A 19,278-nucleotide genomic window follows, 5' to 3' on the forward strand; every position below is an offset into this window, starting at 1 on the left:
CGGGGCCTAGGGCAGAGGGGAGGGCCATGAGCCTCCACAGAAGGAGGGCTTTAAGTAGGAGGCAGGCCATTGGCTGCCACCGAAAGAAGGCCTAATCCACGTAGGGGGCGGGGCACCGAAGGCGTCGCGCTCCCCGGAGCCGGGGCTGAACAGAGAGCCGCAGGCCATTGGCTACCACTCCAGAAGGGCTCAAGGTATGGAGCAGGCATTGGCTACAACGGGGGGCGGGGTTTAAGCACCTCTTCGCCATTGGATAATGTGATAGAGGTTCAACTCAAAATAGGGACGCGCCGTTGCCGGCCCGAGGGGTGGGGCTCGGGGAAGGGGCGGGGCGTGGGACGTTTTGGGGATAAACAGCCACCGAGTGCCCCGAGGACTCACGTCTTCACTCACGGAAAGGTTTTGAGCACCGGGTGCGGGAGCTGCAAGATACCCGATATGGCTGTTCATTCAAGAAAAATGTGTTTCGCACCCCGTGGCCGAATTCCTTAACCTCTGTGCCTTAGTCTACCCACCTCTAAAATGGGATTCGTAACGGTACCAATCTTAGGGGGGCGTAAAAGTTCAGTGACTTCATCACCCCTAAAGCACTGTAAACTGTGCCTGTCCATCAGAAATAGTGGGAACAGTAGATGCTGTTACCTGCTCTGTTAATTTCGTTCTAAGGAGGACCTTTGGTAGGAACTCGAAGTAAAGGAGCCAGAGTGCTTAAGAAAATGCTGAGTAGTGAGGGAGGGACCAGGAAGGGCTTTCTGGAGGATGTAGTTTAACTAGAGACTCGCAGGGTTAATAGAGATTGGCCAATAGAGTGAAGTGGATACAGAGGGCACTCAGGGCGGAGGGGATGGCAAAGGCAAACGTCTAAGCTAGAGAGGATGGAGCAAGTGAGTGGGTCAGACAGGTAAGGCTAGGGGGGGTCCATTGAGGACCTATCCTAGTGCCTTGTGAACATGTGTGAGAAGTTTGGCTTTTACTTTAGCTTCCTGGGAAAACACTGTAGAGATCTGATCACAGGGTACAAAGGTAATACTTTAGTCTCAAGATACATCCTTATGCACGTGAAATATCTCTCAAAAAGACTTGTGTTTAAAAGTTAAACATAGGGGCGCCTGGGAGGCTCAGACGGTTAAGCGTCTGCCTTCAGCTCCGGTCATGATCCTGGGGTCCTGGGATCGAGCCCCTCCTGAGCAGGGAGCCCACTTCTCCCTCCACCTCTGCTGCTCCCCCTCCTTGTGGTCACTTACTTTCTATCAAATAAATAAATAAAATCTTGAAAAACAAAAAAGTTAAACATAGACTTAGCCACATGACCCACCGACTCCATCCCTAGGTATCTACCCAAGGGAAATGAAAACACATTCCCCACAAATACCTGTACACTAATAGTCATCACAGCATGATTCACAACAACCAAAAAGTGGAAAGACCCAAGTGTCCATCAACAGGTGAATGGATAAAACCAATGTGCTATATCCTTACAAGGAACACTCTTCAGCAATGAAAAGAAAAGCAGCACCGACACACACTACAACCTGGATGAGCCTCAAAAACACTATACTCAGTGAAATAAGCCAGACAAAAGGTCACATATTGGGAGGAGGGTGGGGGGATGGGTTAGCCTGGTGCTGGGTATTGAGGAGGGCACATTCTGCATGGAGCACTGGGTGTTATGAACAAACAATGAATCATGGAACACTACACCAAAACAAATTATGTAATATATGGTGATTAACATAACAATAAAAAAATTAAAAAAAAAAAGGTCACATATTCTCCAACATCATATGCCATTTGATGGAATGCCCAAAAAAGGCAAATCTTTCAAGACAGAAAGTAGTTGCCTTGAGCTAGGGGTAGGAATCCAGAGTTAAAAATTGATAATTTCATACAAAGGGGTATGAGGTTTCTTTTTGGGATGATGGAAATGTTCTAGATTGTGGTGATGGTCTTACTACTTGGCAAATATACAATGAAATTCATTGAATTGTATCCTTTTTTTTAAAAGATTTTATTTATTTGACAGAGAGAAACACAGTGAGAGAGGGAACACAAGCAGGGGGAGTGGGCGAGGGAGAAGCAGTTCTCCCGCAGAGTGGGGAGCCCGATGCGGGACTCGATCCCAGGACCCCGGGACCATGACCTGAGCCGAAGGCAGTTGCTTAACGTCTGAGCCACCCAGGCGCCCCAAATTGTATCCTTAACACAGGTGAAATTTAGGGTATGTAAATTATATATCAACAAAGCTGTGTCTAAAAGTGATTTCTCGGGCGGAGAAGGACTAGAAGGTAGAATTGTCAGATAAAATTCAGAGTGCCCAGTTAAATCAGAATGGCAGATACACAACAAATACATTTCCAGTATAAGTATGTTCTGTTTGTCTCATGCAATATTTGTGACATGCCTATACTAGAAAATTATTTGTTACACATCCAACAACATGCATGAACCTTGAAGACATTATGCTCAATGAAATAAGCCGGACACAGCAGGACACATCCCGCAGGACCCCACTCCCAGGAGGTCCCCAGAGGAGTCCCATCCACACAGACAGAGAGGAGAGGGTGGGAGCCAGGGCTGGGGCAGGGGGTGGAGAGTCCGTGCTTCATGGGGAGAGAGTCTCAGTTTGGGGAGATGGAAAGTTCTGGAGACAGAGGGTGGGGTGGTTGCAGAACAGTGTGAGTGTGCCTCATGCCGCTGAGCTGTGCACTTAAAAATGGTTGAAAGGGTAAATTTTATGTTATGTATATTTTACGACAGTAAAAATTAATAATAAATATCATCAAATAGAAATACCTGATTCATAGTTCCTTAAAATGGTTAAAATTGTAACTCAATGTTATATAGATACCATTAAAATATTTGTTTATCAAAAATTCAGATCTAAGGGGTGTCCTATATCTTATATTTGCTAAATCACACAGGAGACAAGTGTGGACATGGAACAAGGAATGAGGAAAACGGTGAGGAGGGGCCTGAATTAGGTAGGTAGAGAGACATAGGCCCAGAGGGGGGCGTGCCTTGCCTGAGGTCAGACATGGAGTCCAGGGGCTCAGATTTCATGTCTGCAGGTCCCCCTTTCCAAAGCCCTCCTGATTCTGTGCATACATTGCCCCTGGACCTTGAACCAGGGCAGAAAACCAGACTCCCTGCCCAGACCTCATTGAGCTACATTGAGCAGCTAGGAAACGATGAAGCTTTGATGAAAGCTGAGGCCAGCATGCTCCCAGAAGGTGGGGAGGGACCCGCAAAGTGGCAGGCCGAGGCAGGAGAGGATCCATGTCTTCCTGCCAGACGAGAGGCCAGTGAAGACAGTGGTTGAGCAGTTAATCATCACCTGAGGAGGTTACTTCCTGTTCCCTAAAGTTACTTCCTGTTCCCTAAGAAATGGGGCCTGGCACCCGGCCAGAACAGGCAAGCTGGCACCACCACTGCCCTCCCAGATCGGCAAGACACAGCCCCCTCTAACCAGCAGGTGGTCTGAGCACCTACTGTGTGCTACAGGCTTGGTCCCCAGCTTACTGGGGGACTATCATGAGGGAATATTTACTACCCACTTAGCCAAGTACAATGATAAGTAACATTTAGGGGCACCAGCCTAGCTCAGTGAGTAGAGCCTGTGATTCTTGATCTCAGGGTCATGAGTTCAAGCCACACGTTGGGTGTAGAGATCACTTAAAAATAAAATCTTTAATAAAATAAAAATAAGGGGTGCCTGGGTGCCTCAGTCGTTAAGCGTCTGCCTTTGGCTCAGGTCATGATCCCAGGGTCCTGGGATTGAGCCCCACGTTGGGCTCCCTGCTCAACGGGAAGCCTGCTTCTCCCTCTCCCACTCCCCCTGCTTGTGTTCCCTCTCTCACTGTCTCTCTCTGTGTCAAATAAATAAATAAAAAATCTAAAATAAATAAATAAAATAAAATAAATTCTTCAAAAAATCAGTAACATTTATTGAGCAGCCAGTATGTTCCAGGCCACATTATTTTTTTTAAAGATTTTATTTATTTATTTGAGAGAGAGAATGAGAGAGAGAGAGCATGAGAGGGGGGAAGGTCAGAGGGCGAAGCAGACTCCCCGCTGAGCAGGGAGCCCGATGTGGGGCTCGATCCCGGGACTCCTGGATCATGACCTGAGCCGAAGGCAGTTGCTTAACCAACTGAGCCACCCAGGCGCCCTCCAGGCCACATTATTATTATTATAACTTTTTTCAAAAATTTTATGTATTCATTGGAGAGAGAGAGTGAGCAAGAGAGAAAACACTAGCAGGGGTGGGGCAGAGGAAAAGGGAGAAGCCGACTCTCCTGCCGAGCAGGGAGCCCGTCGTAGGGAGCCCCGCTCGGGGCTCAATCTCAGGCAGGACCCTGGGATCATGACCTGAGCCGAAGGCAGAAGCTTAACGGACTGAGCCACCCAGGTGCCCATTTTTCTAACGTTTTGAATCATTTCCTTAAATGTTTTTTTCTTTTTATAAGATTTATTTATTTATTTGAGAGCGAGAGAGCACAAGCAGGTGAGGGGCAGAGGGAGATGGAGAAGCAGACGTGGGGCTCCATCCCAGGATCCTGAGATCATGATCTGAGCCAAAGGCAGACGCTTGAGTGACCGAGCCACCCAGGCACCCCTATTATTATTATTATTATTTTTAAGTAACCTCTGCCTGCAATGTGGGGCTTGAGCTCACGACCCCGAGACCGAGAGTTGCACACTCCACCAACTGAGCCAGGCAGGTACCCCCAGGCTGCATTATGTAGTATGTTTGTTTGTTAGTTTAAGATTTTATTTATTTGACAGAGAGAGAGACAGAGAGAGAGGGAACACAAGCAGGGGGAGTGGGAGAGGGAGAAGCAGGCCCCCCACCGAACAGGGAGCCCAACTCAGGTCTCCATCTGGAGGACCCTGGCATCGTGACATGAGCCGAAGGCAGACGCCCAACGACTGAGCCACCCAGGCGCCCCGCGTTATGTAGTATGTTATGAACATAGTTAGTTTCATTCCCATGTTAGTTATTTGTCATCCCTGCTTTCCAGATGGGGAAACTGAGGCAGTGGGGTAGCACCCCCCCCTCCCCCGCCGAGTGTTGGATTCTACTTACCCAAGAGCTTCTCCCCACCTGAGCTGTAAGAGTAACATATTCATCTGTTCTGGCCTGCTCAGTGCCAGGGGAAGTTCCAGTCCTCCTAGCCCAGACTCCTGCATTCTCACCTGGGGGTGGGAGGTGGGAGGATGGGGATGCAGATTCATAGCCCACTCAAGACCTATGCCTCAGAATGTACATTTAAACAAGCTCTCCGTGGGACTCCAGTGTGCATTATGACTTGAGAAGCACCTCACTGAAGTGTCATTAGATCTGCTGGCCCTGGGGTTGAATCTTCTCTCTGCAAGCCGTGGGGGTATGGACAAGTGTGTTTCGAACTTTACAATCTCCCCTGTCAATTGGTGAGAAATATCAGTACTCATCCTTAGGGTCGTACAGCCTAGGGGTTGCTTTCCTTACCTATTGTTTAGGAAACAAATTACCACAAACTTAGTGGCTTCAAATAATGCAAATTTATTTTTACCATTTTGGAGGTCAGAAGTCCAAAATGAGTCTCATTGAGCTAAAATCCATGTGTTGGCCAAATTGTGCTCCTTCTGGAGGCCCTAGGGGAGAAACCGTTTCCTTGCCTTTTCCAGCTTCTAGAAGCTGCCTCCATTCCTTGGCTCAGGGCTCCCTCCTCCATCTGAAGACATTTTCCCAAAGAAAACATAGATGGCCAACAGGTACATGAAAAGGTGATCAACTAATTATTAGGAAAATGCAAATCGAAACCACAAAATATCACCTGATACCTGTTAAAATGGCTATTATTAAAGAGACAAACAAGTGTTGTGAGGATGTGGAGAAATAGGAACGCTTATGCACTGTTGGTGGGAATGTAAATTGGTATAGCCACTGTGGAAAACAGTGTAAAGGTCCCTCAAAATATTAAAAATAGAAGTACCAGGGGCGCCTGGGTGGTTTAGTTGGTTGAGTGTCTGACTCTTGGTTTCGGCTCAGGGCATGATCTCAGGATTGTGGGATGGAGCCCTGAGTTGGCTCCAAGCTTGGCACAGAGTCTGCTCATCCCTCTCTCATCCTCGGTCAAATAAATAAATAAATAAATAAATAAATAAATAAATAAATAAAATCTTCTAAAAATTAAAAAAAAAATAGAAGTATTGCGACCCAACAATTACACCTCTGAGTAGCTGAAGAAAGAAAACAGAAACACTAATTGGAAAAGATATGTGCAACCCCCATGTTCATTGCAGCACGATTCACAATGGCCATCTATGGAAACAACCCACGTGCCCACCGAAGGACGAATGGATAAAGAAGAGGTGGTATGGATATACAATGAAATATGACTCTGCCAAAAAAAAGAATGAAATCTTGCCACTTGTGACAACGTGGACCGACCTCAAGGGCATTAAGTGAAACGAGTCAGGCAGAGAAAAGCAAACAGTGTAGGATCTCTCTTATATGTGGAATCTAAACAAAGAAAGTAAGAAGAAACAAGAAGAACCCCACCAAGCTTATAGATAAGGAGAGCCCATGGTGGGTTGCCTGAGGCAGGGGGCTGGGAGAAATGGATGAAAGAGGTCAAAAGAGAAAACAAAAAACCTCGGATGAACCGAAGCTACCACCGTGCCTTTTCTCACGCCTAAAAAAGTAACTGTAGTTCCTTTATATTATGTGATGCCCACACACATCGGCATTTCCCCCGTGGTCTCACAAATGCACCCCCCTCTCCTGCGCCTGCCCCCCTTAAGTGATGCTGCAATCTGTCCCCACCCGCCCTCCCTTGGTCCCAACGTCCACCGTTTCTCTCGAGCCCTTAACACCATCTGCTGTGCCACAGTCTTTACTTATCGCGTTGTCTTTCTTCCCAACCCCATCGAAAACACCATGAGGTCTGCGAGGTCAGGGGATTTGTGTTTTCTTCCCTGCTGGTACACAGCCGACTCTCAGATATGAAAAGAGCAAGTCATTATAACGTCTGACATTTATTGAAAGCTTTCTGACGGCATCGTGACCTTTACAATGGGGTCCTACGAGGTGGGTGCCAGTCTTATCCCCACTTCCCAGGAAACCAAAGCTCTGCAAGGTTAGTTTGGGCTGCACCGGCTTCTTCCCTAAGTCCTGTGAAGGCCCTCAGGATGACGTTAGTGCTCCTTGGCCCAAGCCCCGTGGGGATGCGCCACCGTGGGTCCCCAGGTCCTCGCTCGTGCGCCCTCTCCCACGTGCCCCAGCACGTGTGTCCGAGAGAACCACTGGCGCCGGGCACGGGGACGGTCGCTACGGCCTTGAACGCCCCCACACTGAACTGCGCGCGGAAGTCAGGGAAGGCTCTCCCGCAGGGAACAGGTCAGGACCAAGTTCGGTGGGCCGGTCTCGCCCTATCCGTTCGTTCATCGCTCGCTTGGGGGAACGCGGCGCAGCCTCCAGCGGGAAGCGCGCTCGTCGCCCCTGGCAACGGAGTCCGGAAAAAGCACCGAGACGCGGCCCGAGGGTGCAGAGCGGCCGCCGCCGGCCAGCGAGGCGCAGAGAGCCAGAGAGGCACCCCCGGCCGATTGTCACGTGGGGGGGGGGCATCCTGAAGGCGGGACTTCCGGGAACGAGGTATTTTCTTTCCGGTTGTTGGCTCCTGCAGGCCCCACCCCGACTGGGCCCTGCGCCCCCCGCCCCCCGCGGCCCCCAGCCGCCGGGCCCGCCGCCACCATGAAGAAATTCTTCCAGGAGATCAAAGCTGACATCAAGTTCAAGAGCGCGGGACCTGGTCAGAAGCTCACGGAGTCCGTGGGGTATGTGACCGGCGCTGAGGCTTGAGATCCGAGAGCAAGGACGGGACAGGGAGACCAGAGAGGGCCAGGGGCGGGGAGGGGCGTGTGAGCGTCTGGGGGTGGGGAGAGATCTCTGGGGGCGGGGTACGGGGGGGCGAGGGTGGGAGAAGGGGGAGGGGTAGCCTCCGGGGGCGGGGCGGGGTGGGAGGCGAGGCCCGGGGGGCGGGGCTGGAGGCGGGAGCTAGGGGGCGGGGTGCAGAGATGGGGGTCAGTGGAGAAACCGTAGGGGGACATGTGGACTGGAAAGGGGCCCCGAGGGGGCGTCGCCTAGGTTTGGAGGAATCTAGGTGTTCACAGATTGCACACAAAGCCGGGAGAAGCAAGTACAGCTGGGGTCGTAAAGAGTGCTGAAGCTTAGCGTCCATGGCGATGGGGGTCTGGGCCCTGGTTCTGGAGCGTGAGGGAGGACGGGGTAAGTGAGGTTAGGGCCAGGGAGACTGAAGCGGGGTCAGAACAGGTCTCGGTGAATTGGGGGCGCGGGGGTCGGAGCGGCTTAGGAAGGTCTGGGAGGGAAATGGAGGCAGGGTGGTGATGGAGGTGGGGGGCTGGAGGCATCCGTGACAGGGAGGAGATGGGTACCTTGTGGGCGAAGGTTGAATCAGAAGGGAGGTCCTGAGGGCGACCCGGGAGGAGAGGGTAGAAGAGGGAAGGCCAGTGGAGTGCACATCCAGGCCACTGTGGATCGTCTGGGGAGGCCTCGGAGAAGAGAAGGGCCAGGAGCAAGTCTGGAGACTGGGCGGGGAGGAGTGTGAAGAGCTGGAGCATGGGAGGACGGGGGACGGAGGGCTCTGGTGGGCTGGGACGAGCAAAGGAAGTGTAGAGGGGGCAGGGGCTTTGGGGACTGGGTGGGCTCTAGGAAGGGGAGTGGCTGAAGAAAGATGTCAGTCCTGGGTGGCGTCTGGAGGGAATAACGGAAGGGTTTGTGAAGAGGTGGGCAGTGACGGTAGGCAGGGAGGCGGCAGGGAGGGAATCATGAGGCAGCGGGGGGTGGGTGAGGGAGAGTGGGTACGTGACGTCAGGGCCTCCGTCATGGGGATTGGGGGTTCCTAGGAGTGGGGCGAAGGAGGCCCACTAGGGCCAAGTTCCTGAGTCAGGGAGGGAAGCCCAGTAGAGACCGAATCAGGTCCTGGGAGCCTGAGAGAGGAGGGTAGCTTAAGAGAGGGCCAGGGCGAAGGGGTGGACCAGACAAGGGGGTCCATTCGTTTGTTCGACAAGTAGTGGGCAGAGGTGGGGGCTGGTGCAGCCGGGACTGAGCGTGACAGGAAGGAGGCAGGGGCCGTGTGGGTGACGGCTGTGTCAGACAAGAGGCCTGGGAGGAGAAAAGAGGGAAGTCGCCTGGAGATCCAGGCTTCTGTGACATGCTTGGGGCAAGACTGGGGGTTCAGGGTGTGTGACAAGTGCTGTCGTGGGTGTCACGCATAAGGGAAGGTCTCTGCTGTCTCGGGGCTCCGCGTCCAGTGGGGAGATACGGACAGATAAACCAGCACACGTGTGGTGAGAGGTCAGGTACTCAGGGCCGTGAAGAAAAATACGCCGGATCAGGAGATAACAAGTGATTTGGGGGACTGTTAGGGCATCCCGGAACCCCTCAGTGGGAAGGAGACATTTGAGGCGAGAGCCAGAGGAGGTGAAGTTCAGCCATGAAATTCAATCTTCTCACACACACACACACACACACACACACACACACTCACTCTCACTCTCACTCTCTCACTCTCTCACTCTGAAGCAGCCCCAACCACTCCCAGACCTCCTTTCCTCATCCCACATGCAGACAGAACATCAGAACTTTCTGGGCAGAAAGTGCAGAAAGTGCAAAGGCCCTGTGGTAGGAGCCAGTTGGGCCTGTGGAAGCAACAGCAGGAAAGCGGTGTAGATCGAGAGGTGTGAAGGGCCTACAGGCCGGGGAGGCTTTAGGACTGTGTTGTGCGTGTGGTGGAAGGGCTTGGTGCAGGAGTGACAAGCTTTGGCTTAGGTTTTAGAAGGATCCCTGTGGCTGCCCAGTGGAGCCTTCAGTAGAGCAAGTAAGGTGTCTTGAAAACAGGTGTTTTTATAGAACTAAATGTCACATGGGGCTAGGGTGGGGCTACGTGATCCATCTTTTCTTCAACGTGAGGTTGTCAGCTGTGGGCAGAGGGGCCGGGATGGGCAGGAAGCAGGCCCCAGAGGCCTCGGGCCATGGAAAGCCTGCGTACCTGAGCGGGGCAGGAGGAGTGAGACCGCGGACCCAGAGCCTTGGCTGCTCAGAAAGTCCTGGGGTCGGGAGAGGGTCTCGAGGGAAGGAGGCAAGGCAAGTGAATCAGAGCAGGGTGTGAGGAGGGACTTCTCCGCAGGGGAAGGCCAGGTCACTTCTGTGCCATGTAGATCCGGGAGCACGCATCCCGTGCTTGTCTTCCCCAGGTGGAGGCGAGCGCAAACGCAGCACCTGCCGTGTGACCTGGCATACTGCCGCGCAAACTGTAGGTGCTCCCTAAATGAAGCTTCGGGGCCTGGCTACCGTAAATTGGCAGGGTTGATCTTGCTCAGGGGAGGGATGGAGTTGAGGAGTGACGCCTGTGAGTCTCCTCGGCTCCTGAAGGCAATGGGGTGCCTTCTCACTGCTGCGCTGTGGTGGCCCGTGTGGGTGGGGCTGCCATTACCCTTGTTTAGCCGCCATGACCCTGAGGCCCAGGCCCGTGCAGGACTTGCCCCCAGGGGCAGAGCTGGGAGCAGAGCTGCCATCTGCCCCCAGGGGCTCTTCTGTGATAGAACCATCTAGTGGCTGCAGGTGGCCGCTGGGAAAGAGGGTCGGGTCTGTCTGATGGAGCAGAAGTGGGAGAGGGACAGAGGCTTTTCTGTCTGACCCCGTGTCACCTCACTTTTCCTCTGCCTCTCTCCAGGGAGAGGGCCCCCAAAGAAAAACCCAACCAGCCAGCACTGCGGCAACCCCGCCAGGGACCCACTGATGAGGCCCAGATGGCGGCTGCGGCAGCCCTGGCCCGGCTTGAACAAAAGCAGCCAAGGTCCCGAGGCCCCACGTCGCAGGAGTCCATCCGGAACCAGGGTGAGCGAGACCTGTGCTTGGCCCTGGAGAGAAATAGTTACGTGACCAGCAACTTTGGGGACTTTAAAGTTTCAAGTCGTTGGGGTGGAGGGGAGTGCAGGGTGGAAAGGTGCAAGGGTGCTGGGGTCTGGAAGGCTGAGGAGGGGAGAAGGGAGCCGAGACAGGGGTCACCAGGCCATCAGGGGAAGCCTAGGGGCAGGGGGAGGTGGCTCAGTCAGGGGGGCCTGAGTGGGGGAAGGACTCGAACTTGGCCCACTCCGGTCTCAGGGGTGTGTGCCTGGGGACAGAGCAGGGCCCACACCTGCTCATCTCTGTCCTGTCTCCAGTGAGAAAGGAACTTCGAGCTGAAGCGACTGTCAGCGGGAGCACAGAGGCCCCGGGGACCAACACGGTAACGGCATCTGCGGGGCAGTGGGACACCCGAGGGGGATCCTGGAGCAGGGAGCTGATTCTCGCCCGCACTGGTCTAATTGGCCATTTTCTCATTGCCAGCCGGGTGCCCAGCGCTGGGCTGGAAGCACATGATGCTGGGGTGGGGGACACAGAGGAGATGTCAGGGTGGATAGAGGTCACGTCTGGCCTTGTGCACAAAGGCAGTTTAGGGGAACCCCGCCTGGAACAGTGGAGGCAGGCTGTGGTTTGAAGGTGGGGTTGACTGCGACCTTCACGCTCAACTCCTGCCCTCAGCTGTTTTCTCGGGAGGTGGGGGGGCTGTCCGGAGACTGGTGTCATCAGGGGGGCCTTGCTGGGCTAGGTGGGCTTTAAAGGAGAGCTTGGCAGAAAGGGTGTTCTGAGCAGCCTGACCCTCGAGGTCTCACTGCGTTTTAGAACGGAAGAGGCTCTAGACAGTGCCTCGGGACGGAGGTCCAGAGAGCGGCCTGGACTCAACTAGGGCACACTGACTCCTGACTCGCCCACCGTGGCCGCCTCCTCACGAGATCAGGGGACCACGAACAGCAGGCACCACTGAGCATTCGCCCCGCGTCCAAAGCCGCCACACACTTTCTGTTCCCGTCGTTTAGTTGTGAGCTGGCCCTGCAGAGCCATTTTACAGAGCAGAAGGCGGCCTGGGAGGGGCTCCGGAGCAGGGCCAGGGTGTCGCAGCGCTAACAAGCAGAGGGAGTGGCGTCGGGACCAGGGGGGCTCAGCCGCCTGCACCCCCACCCCCCCAGGTGCCCGAGGCCAAAGAGGAAGGCTCAGCCCATCTGGCGGTGCCCAGCGTGTGCTTCACGTGCCCGCTCACCGGGGCCACGCTCAGGAAGGACCAGCGGGATGCCCACATCAAAGAGGCCATTCTTTCGGTGAGTGGCAGCCCCGTTTCCCGCCGCCCCGCCCTCTGGGTCCTGGTGCCAGAGCTGCTCCAGAGAGCTGGGTGGCACGGGTCCTCGGTGACACCTCTGCCTGTGTGGACGGTGTCTGCTGTCGTCTTTTTGAAGAGGCAGTGCGTTTGTGGGGTACGAAATTCAAATGCACCAGTGTGGGTGGAGAAAAGCCACCCTTCCTGGAGGTGACCACTCTACATGGTTTCGGACCCTTTCCAGAGAGAGGTTCCAAATAGGTACAGCTGTCAAACCCCCGAGCCCAGGTTCCGAGTTTCCTGTCCCCGGTGTAACAAACTCTGACGAAGCTGGTGTCTTCAAACTACTTCAGACGGCGGCTGCCCTCCCACCAGGGTATTGCCCACCCCCCAGCCCCCACCATTCCTTCCCGGTTCTGGAAGCTAGGAGCATGCTGCGGGTCCGACTGGGCTTAAATCAAGGTGGCAGCGGGCCTGAGTTCCTTCTGGACACTCCAGGGGAGAATGCGGCCTGGCCTTGTCCAGCTTCCAGGCTGTCCCTGGTGTCTCCATCCCTCCTCACAGCCTGCGCACCAGGCCCCGGCCTTTCTCAGGCCGCCTCTCTTCTCTCTTCCCCTTGAAGGGACCTCGACATTACGCTTCACCCACCAGGATAATCCAGGCTAATCTCCCTATTTTAAGGCCTGCTGATGAGCAACCTTAACTCCACCTGCCTCCTTACTGCCCTCCTCCTGTGTTAACTGAACATATTCGCAAGACCGAGGGGTGAGGACAAGGGCATCTGTTGCCCTTACCCCGAGTTCCCAGGTGTTAACGTTTTTCCCCATTTGCTCTCTCACCCCTTTCTAGTTTTTTCTGAACCATCTGAGAGGAAGTTCTGCGTCGTTAACGACTTCCCCATAAGTCCCGTAGCCGTTTAGCGAGCTCCTTGCTGAGGAGCATGCTGGGAGTGCGTCTTTTACTGGCGGGAACGCGGACGGGACGCAGAGCCTGGGCCGCACGTTTCTCTGAGCGCTGGGCTCAGTCCCGGGGCGGGCGGGAGCGCTGGGTGGATGCGTGTGTGCGGCGTGGGCAGCGGCGGCTGCTGCACCTCCAGGGGTTCACGCTCCACCGCATCATGGTGCCCACACCATCCCTGGGGTGTGCAGACTCTTTGTCTTCACCCGAATTGATAGGTGGAAATACCTCGAGATAGTTTTATCGTGCATTTCCTTCATTTGGGTTCAGATTGGCCACGTTTTCCTATGAGAATGCATCCTTTGCTCATTTTTCTGTCGAGTAGTGGGGCTTTTTATGTACGTACGGATGCACGGATGGATGGATGGATGGATGTTTTAGGTAGGCTCCATGCCTGGGGCGCCTGGGTGGCTTGGTCGTTAAGCGTGTGCCTTCAGCTCACGTCATGATCCTGGGGTCCTGGGATCCAGCCCCACATTGGGCTCCCTGCTCCGCGGAGAGTCTGCTGCTCCCTCTCCCTCTCTCTCTGTGTGCGCCCTCTCTCTCTTTCTCTCTCTTAATTAAATAAATCTTAAAAAAAAAAAAAAAGGTAGGCTCCATGTCCAGCGTAGAGCCCAGTGCAGGCGATCCCACAACTCTGACGTCGAGACCTGAACTGCGACCAAGAATTGGACGCGTAACCGACGGAGCCCCCCAGGTGCCCCTGGACTTTTTCTGAAGTTGATCTGTAGGCACTCTTTGCATATTAGGGAAATCGGTCTTTTGCATATAATGTGAATTGTGAATATTTTCCTAGTTTTTCATTTTTGGTTTGTGCTCAGGGTCGCCTTGCAGCATAGAGGTTTTTGATCTTTATGATTCAACGTGTTGGTCCTATGGCTTCTGGGTTTTGTGGCACACTGAGAAAGGCCTTCCTCGCTTTGGAATTAAAATGATTTTTCCATGGTTTTTCTAGTGCCTTTCTGTTTTGCGTTTTGTAATTTAATGTTTAAAACTTTGATCCAGAAAAACCATAAAAACCACGTCAATCCAACTGGAAGCTACCACCCTGTAGCGCATGAGGCATGAAGCCAGTGCTGGTTTTTCCCTGATAGCTACCTCGCTTCTTCTCCTCCCCCGACACCCCCTTTTATTGAAAACACCTGCTTCTTGGTCATGGTTGTGAAATCTGCCTTTATAACAAAGCACGTTTCTGTACGGATTTGGGTCCTTTCTGGACGTTCTGCTCCTTTGTCCCTTGTCTGCTCTCGGGCCCTGGTCCTGATTTAAACGTGGCCACAGGTCTCCTGGAAACACCTGAGAGCAGCCTTTGGGGCAGCAGCTCTCCCCCCGGGGGGCTGTGGTGGTTCCTGAGGAGGCTGGGAGGACGCTCAGGCCTGGCCTGGCCGCGTCTTGAGAACATGCCCCTCCGGCTGTGTGTGCGCCTCCCCTCTGCAGACTGCTTTCTCTGTGTTGCCCTCTGTGTCCCCCCCCGCCCCCGGCAACTAAACTGGGAAACTGGGCATCATCTGGCGTGTGATGGCCCCTCTTCCCTAGAGGTGGGGGCAGGATGAGGCCCAAGCCACTGAAGGGCTCTCTCCTTCTCTTCCTTTGCTGAGAACGCACGGTTGCGTGTGTTTCAGGGAAACGCTCCTGGCCTGCCAGGGGGCCGTTGTCACCGATGTCACCTGAGCAGTGAGACCGGGCTGCTGGGGGGAGGAAGGACGGGTGGCTGATACATTTCCCTCCCTCCTCCCAGCACTTCTCCACCGACCCTGTGGCTGCCTCCATCATGAAGATCCACACGTTCAACAGAGACCGGGACAGGGTGAAGCTGGGTGTGGACACCATTGCCAAGTGAGCAGACAGCTGCCCTCCCACCAGAGTGTCGCCCCCCCCCCCAACCCCCACCACAACCTGCTGGGAGAGTCTGGAAGGAACACAGCGCTGGGAGTGCAGCCAGGCCCCACCCTGTGCCCCCCCCCCCCCGAGCCCTCAGAAAAGGGGCTTGGCTTCTCTGGGCCTCAGTTTACCTGTCTGTAAAATGAAGGGGTTTACCAAATCAGGGAGTCCCAAGCCTGGCTTTCCTTCGGGATCATCAAAGGAATGCGTGAAGGAGGCAGGGTACCACCCCACTCCCCTCCTCTGTTCGAACAGGCCTGGGGGAGGAAGGATGCCAGGAAGTCCGTGCAGCTCACGAGCTGCTGGGGACCCAGAGGCTTTAGTGGTCCCTTATTCTGGCTCTGTCTGCTGCACCCCACTGCTGTGTGTGTTGGTGCCCTCAGGGGAGGCAGGACCAAGGAGGAGGCCCGGGGTTGGTCCCCCGGTGGGCTGTGTCAGGGGCAGCAGTGGGGGCTGTCAGCACCAGGGGGTGGGCTTCGTGGGGCGGCCAAGGTGCGATGGCGCCCCTCTGGGGTCCCTGTCACCATGAGGCCAGGTAGGACTCTTCAGCTGCTCCTTGCCGTTCCACCCCAGGTACCTGGACAACATCTGCCTGCACCCCGAGGAGGAGAAGTACAGGAAGATCAAGCTGCAGAACAGAGTGTTCCAGGTGAGGCTGCCCCGGGCGGCCAGTGTGGCCGGGCCCTGCGCACGCACGCACATGCACGCACGGCACCCCGTGCGGCGGGGAGGCAGCTCACCGCGGCCCGGGGGGGCCAGAATCGGGCAGCTGGAGGGCTCCTCCAGGGATGGTGGGGTGGGGTGGGGTGGGCGGCCGGAGGCGGACAGGGAACCGGGGCTTTGTGAACACAGGTCGTGCATACCGTGTATTTTGTCTGCTCTCCCCACCACCTCCAGCGGGTTTTGACTTTAATTTGAATGCTTTGGGAAGCCGTCGTCACTGGTGAGGTTTCTCCCATAAGCGCAGACTTGGGGTTTCTGTGGAGAAACCTCAGGGTCCCGCCACCATGGCCCGTGTTAGCTGTGCTACTGGCAGGGCGCCTGCTGTCCCCTGGTGGCCGTGGACGCCGCCTGCCCCCTTCCTGCCCCCAGCATCACACGCAGCTGGTCTCCCCCACCTCTGGACCCTCCTGTTGTCCTTTGGCTCTTCAGCCTCCTTCTTCACCCGCTTGATGACCTCCGCGGGCCGCTGGTGGAGGCCCTGCAGCCTGTGTGGGGGCGAGCGTGCTCCGCTCTGGGGACGGCTTCAGCGGGTTCACCCCGTTAGCAGTTGCTCCAACACCAGGGAACTCGGAGCCTGGCAGGGTGGTCGGCGAGGCTGGTGGCCTCACAGAGGCCCCAAGGCCTTGTGTGACCTCTGGCTCCACTCCTGCAGGAGCGCATTAACTGCCTGGAAGGGACCCACGAGTTTTTTGAGGCCATCGGTTTCCAGAAGGCGCTGCTTCCGGTTCCCGATCAGGGTAAGGGAGGTAGAGCAGGGTCTTGGCTGTGCTGGGAAGAGGAGAGCAGGGTGGGGGCCTCTCCCTGCGGCAGCAGAGTGACCTCTGTGCGTGCCCCAGAGGGCCCCGATGAGTTCTACGTGCTGAGCGAGGCCGCCCTGGCCCAGCCCCAGAGCCTGCAGAGGCACAAGGAGCAGCTGCTGGTCGCCGAGCCCGTGCGGGCCACACTGGCCCGCCAGCGCCGGGTCTTCCGACCCTCGCCCATGGCCTCCCAGTTTGACCTGCCCGGGGACTTCTTCAACCTCACGGCAGAGGAGATCAAGCGGGAACAGAGGCTCAGGTCCGAGGCCGTGGAGCGGCTGAGCGTGCTGCGGACCAAGGCCATGCGGGAGCGGGAGGAGCAGAGGGAGATGCGCAAGTACACCTACACGCTGCTGCGCGTCCGCCTCCCCGACGGCTGCCTCCTCCAGGGTGGGTGCCCGCGGGGCCGGCGCTGTGGCAGGAGGAGTGGGTGGGCCCTGGGGTGCTCCCGGGGGGAGGGCTCCTGTGGACCACAGCCCCACTGACTGTCCTGCCCCACCCAGGGACTTTCTATGCCCGGGAGCGTGTGGCCGCCCTGTATGCATTCGTCCGGGAGGCCTTGCAGAGCGACTGGCTGCCTTTCGACCTGCTGGCCTCGGGCGGGCAGAGGTTGTCGGAGGACGAGAGCCTGGCCTTCAACGAGTGCGGGCTGGTGAGTGATGGGCTCCCTGCATGGGGTTGGGGGTGGCGGGGGAGCATCTCTGGGTTTCCCTGCCCTGCACAAACTCCCCGAGAGGGCGGCCACTTTCAGCGGTGGGCGGCGTGGGGGCCGGGGCCCTGGGTTCGAGTCCCACCTTCCCATGTACGTGCGGCATGCCCCCAAGTGCCGTGCCTCTGCCCCGGTTTCCACCTAGAGAGTGGGGACGTGGCAGGCGTGTTAGAGTTCTCTGCAGAGCAGAACCAAGGCAGACGGATCGGAGATGAGGGACTTAACTGGGGTTGGGGAGGGGTGCTCAGACCCTCCCTCGGGAAGACTGGAGGGACGGCCGCGGGCTGGGCTGTTCGCCAGCCCGCGGGAATGGGCTGATTGTGGTGGGTGCGGTCCCTGGTGGGGAGCTGCCCGGGGCGAGTGTGGCCCCGGCTCCAGCACGAGGGAATGAGCGTGAAGACTCCATCACATAAAGGCCGGAGTGGGGCTGAGGCTTCTCGCCCCACTGCAGGTGCCCTCGGCCCTCCTGACCTTCTCGTGGGACGCAGCAGTGCTAGAGGACATCAGGGCCGCCGGGGCCGAACCGGACCCATCTATTCTGAAACCTGAGCTCCTGGCAGCCATTGAGAAGCTCTCGTGAAATAAAAGCAGGGTCGGCTTTAGCCCACGTGGGTTTGTCTCATGCTCTCCTGCTTCCTCCACCACTACCCCCCCCCACCCTGTCTCCTCCCTCCCAGGGTGCCCCGCTCCTCCGGAACTGCCCGCCCTGGCCCACAGAGCACTGCGGGCACAGGGAGGGGGCTGGTCGGCTGCGACATGTGCCTGGGACGGCCACCTGGAGAGGGCTGTCAGGACACAGCCGCCGTGCCTGTTCACGGAGGCCCTGGGCAGGAGAGTAGGCCTGTGGCACGGGCCCAGTCCCTGTGTGCTGTGGCCCGGATGGCCGCGGCTGGCCCTAACGCTGAGCCACGGGGTCGCTGGGGACAGCGGCAGAGGGAGATGCAGGGCCTGTCAGGACACGGTTCTGTGATTACTGAATTATGAACCCAAATAAACATCGGACTAGTCTCCTGGTGAGTTGAAGCTGTGCCATGCAGGGCAGGGGCAGTGGCTGCAGGGCTGCCGGCACAGGAGGCCCGTGTGTGGCTCCCGGGGGGTGAGGTCAGGTGGGCACCTGCTGAGGGCGGGCCTCCCAGAGAGCTGTCTTCCTGGGGGTGGGGTGGGGGGGGCAGAACAAGGTCTCCACAGATGGCCCATCCTCAGCCCCGGTCCCTGTGGTGGTTACTTTATAGGACTAAAGGGGCCGTGCCTGTGATTGGTGATACCCAGATGGGGAGTGTCCTGGGTAGGCAGGTGGGCCCGGTGTCACGCCTGGAAGGGGGTGGAAGGAGGCAGAAGATGCCAAGCTGCAGGGGTCAAAGGTGGAGGAGGGGCCCCAAGTCCACACGGGCACCTCTGGAAGCTGCAAAAGGCAGGCAGGTGGTCCCCCCTCCAGGGCTTCCGGAAGGAACTGGCCCTGCCCACACCTTGGTTTCTAACTCACGAGGCCCACGTCAGACTTCTGACTCCCAGAACCGTAAAAACAAGTGTGGTTTTAAGCCAAGTTCGCGGCGGTGTGTATCCGCAGCCACAGGAAGCGAGTGACAGGGAAGCTGAGCCTGGAGCACGGGAGGCACTGGCCCTGGGCACGCCCCAACGGAGAGGCCCTTGACCGCTCCTCTGGACTGTCCCCACCTCTCCCCCGAGGCCAGCCCCTTCCAGGCCCTCTTTTCCTGTGCACCCTGTGCACAGAGCCTGTACTGGCTGGTCCTCTGGCCACCGCCAGCTCAGTGGTGGACAGACTCGAAGCTTTGAGCCCCAAATGTGATTTCAAAACCAAAAATGCCTTGTAGCCGCCCCGCTCAGCCAGCAAGTAGCCCCTCCACACGCCTTTGCTTCCCACCTGGGCCACCAGCTGCTCTGTCCCCACACAAGGCAAGACTGGGGCCTGTCCTCTGCTGCCCCATCTCGGTGCCCAACTGTGACTTGGCGTTGACTGCAAGTTGTCAGGGGGCCAACTACAATGGGTTGCAGG

The 19,278-nt window shown here is 56.5% G+C and overlaps 1 protein-coding gene across 1 annotated transcript; it reads left to right on the forward strand.

Moving 5' to 3' along the window:
* The first annotated feature begins 7,664 nt into the window (after positions 1-7,664).
* On the forward strand, positions 7,665-17,871 carry UBXN6 (UBX domain protein 6). The gene is made up of 10 exons (XM_028126293.2): positions 7,665-7,818; positions 10,737-10,900; positions 11,227-11,291; positions 12,073-12,201; positions 14,893-14,990; positions 15,609-15,684; positions 16,411-16,495; positions 16,595-16,945; positions 17,059-17,207; positions 17,716-17,871. The coding sequence occupies exons 1-10, from the start codon at positions 7,736-7,738 to the stop codon at positions 17,842-17,844; spliced, it is 1,329 nt and encodes a 442-aa protein (XP_027982094.1). The 5' UTR covers positions 7,665-7,735; the 3' UTR covers positions 17,845-17,871.
* The last annotated feature ends 1,407 nt before the right edge of the window (positions 17,872-19,278 follow it).

The sequence above is a fragment of the Eumetopias jubatus genome, unplaced genomic scaffold (genome assembly GCF_037043125.1).
Source record: "Eumetopias jubatus isolate StellerSeaLion01/CBP00866 unplaced genomic scaffold, mEumJub1_p1.0 scaffold_1, whole genome shotgun sequence".
In the NCBI taxonomy this organism is placed as follows: domain Eukaryota; kingdom Metazoa; phylum Chordata; class Mammalia; order Carnivora; family Otariidae; genus Eumetopias; species Eumetopias jubatus.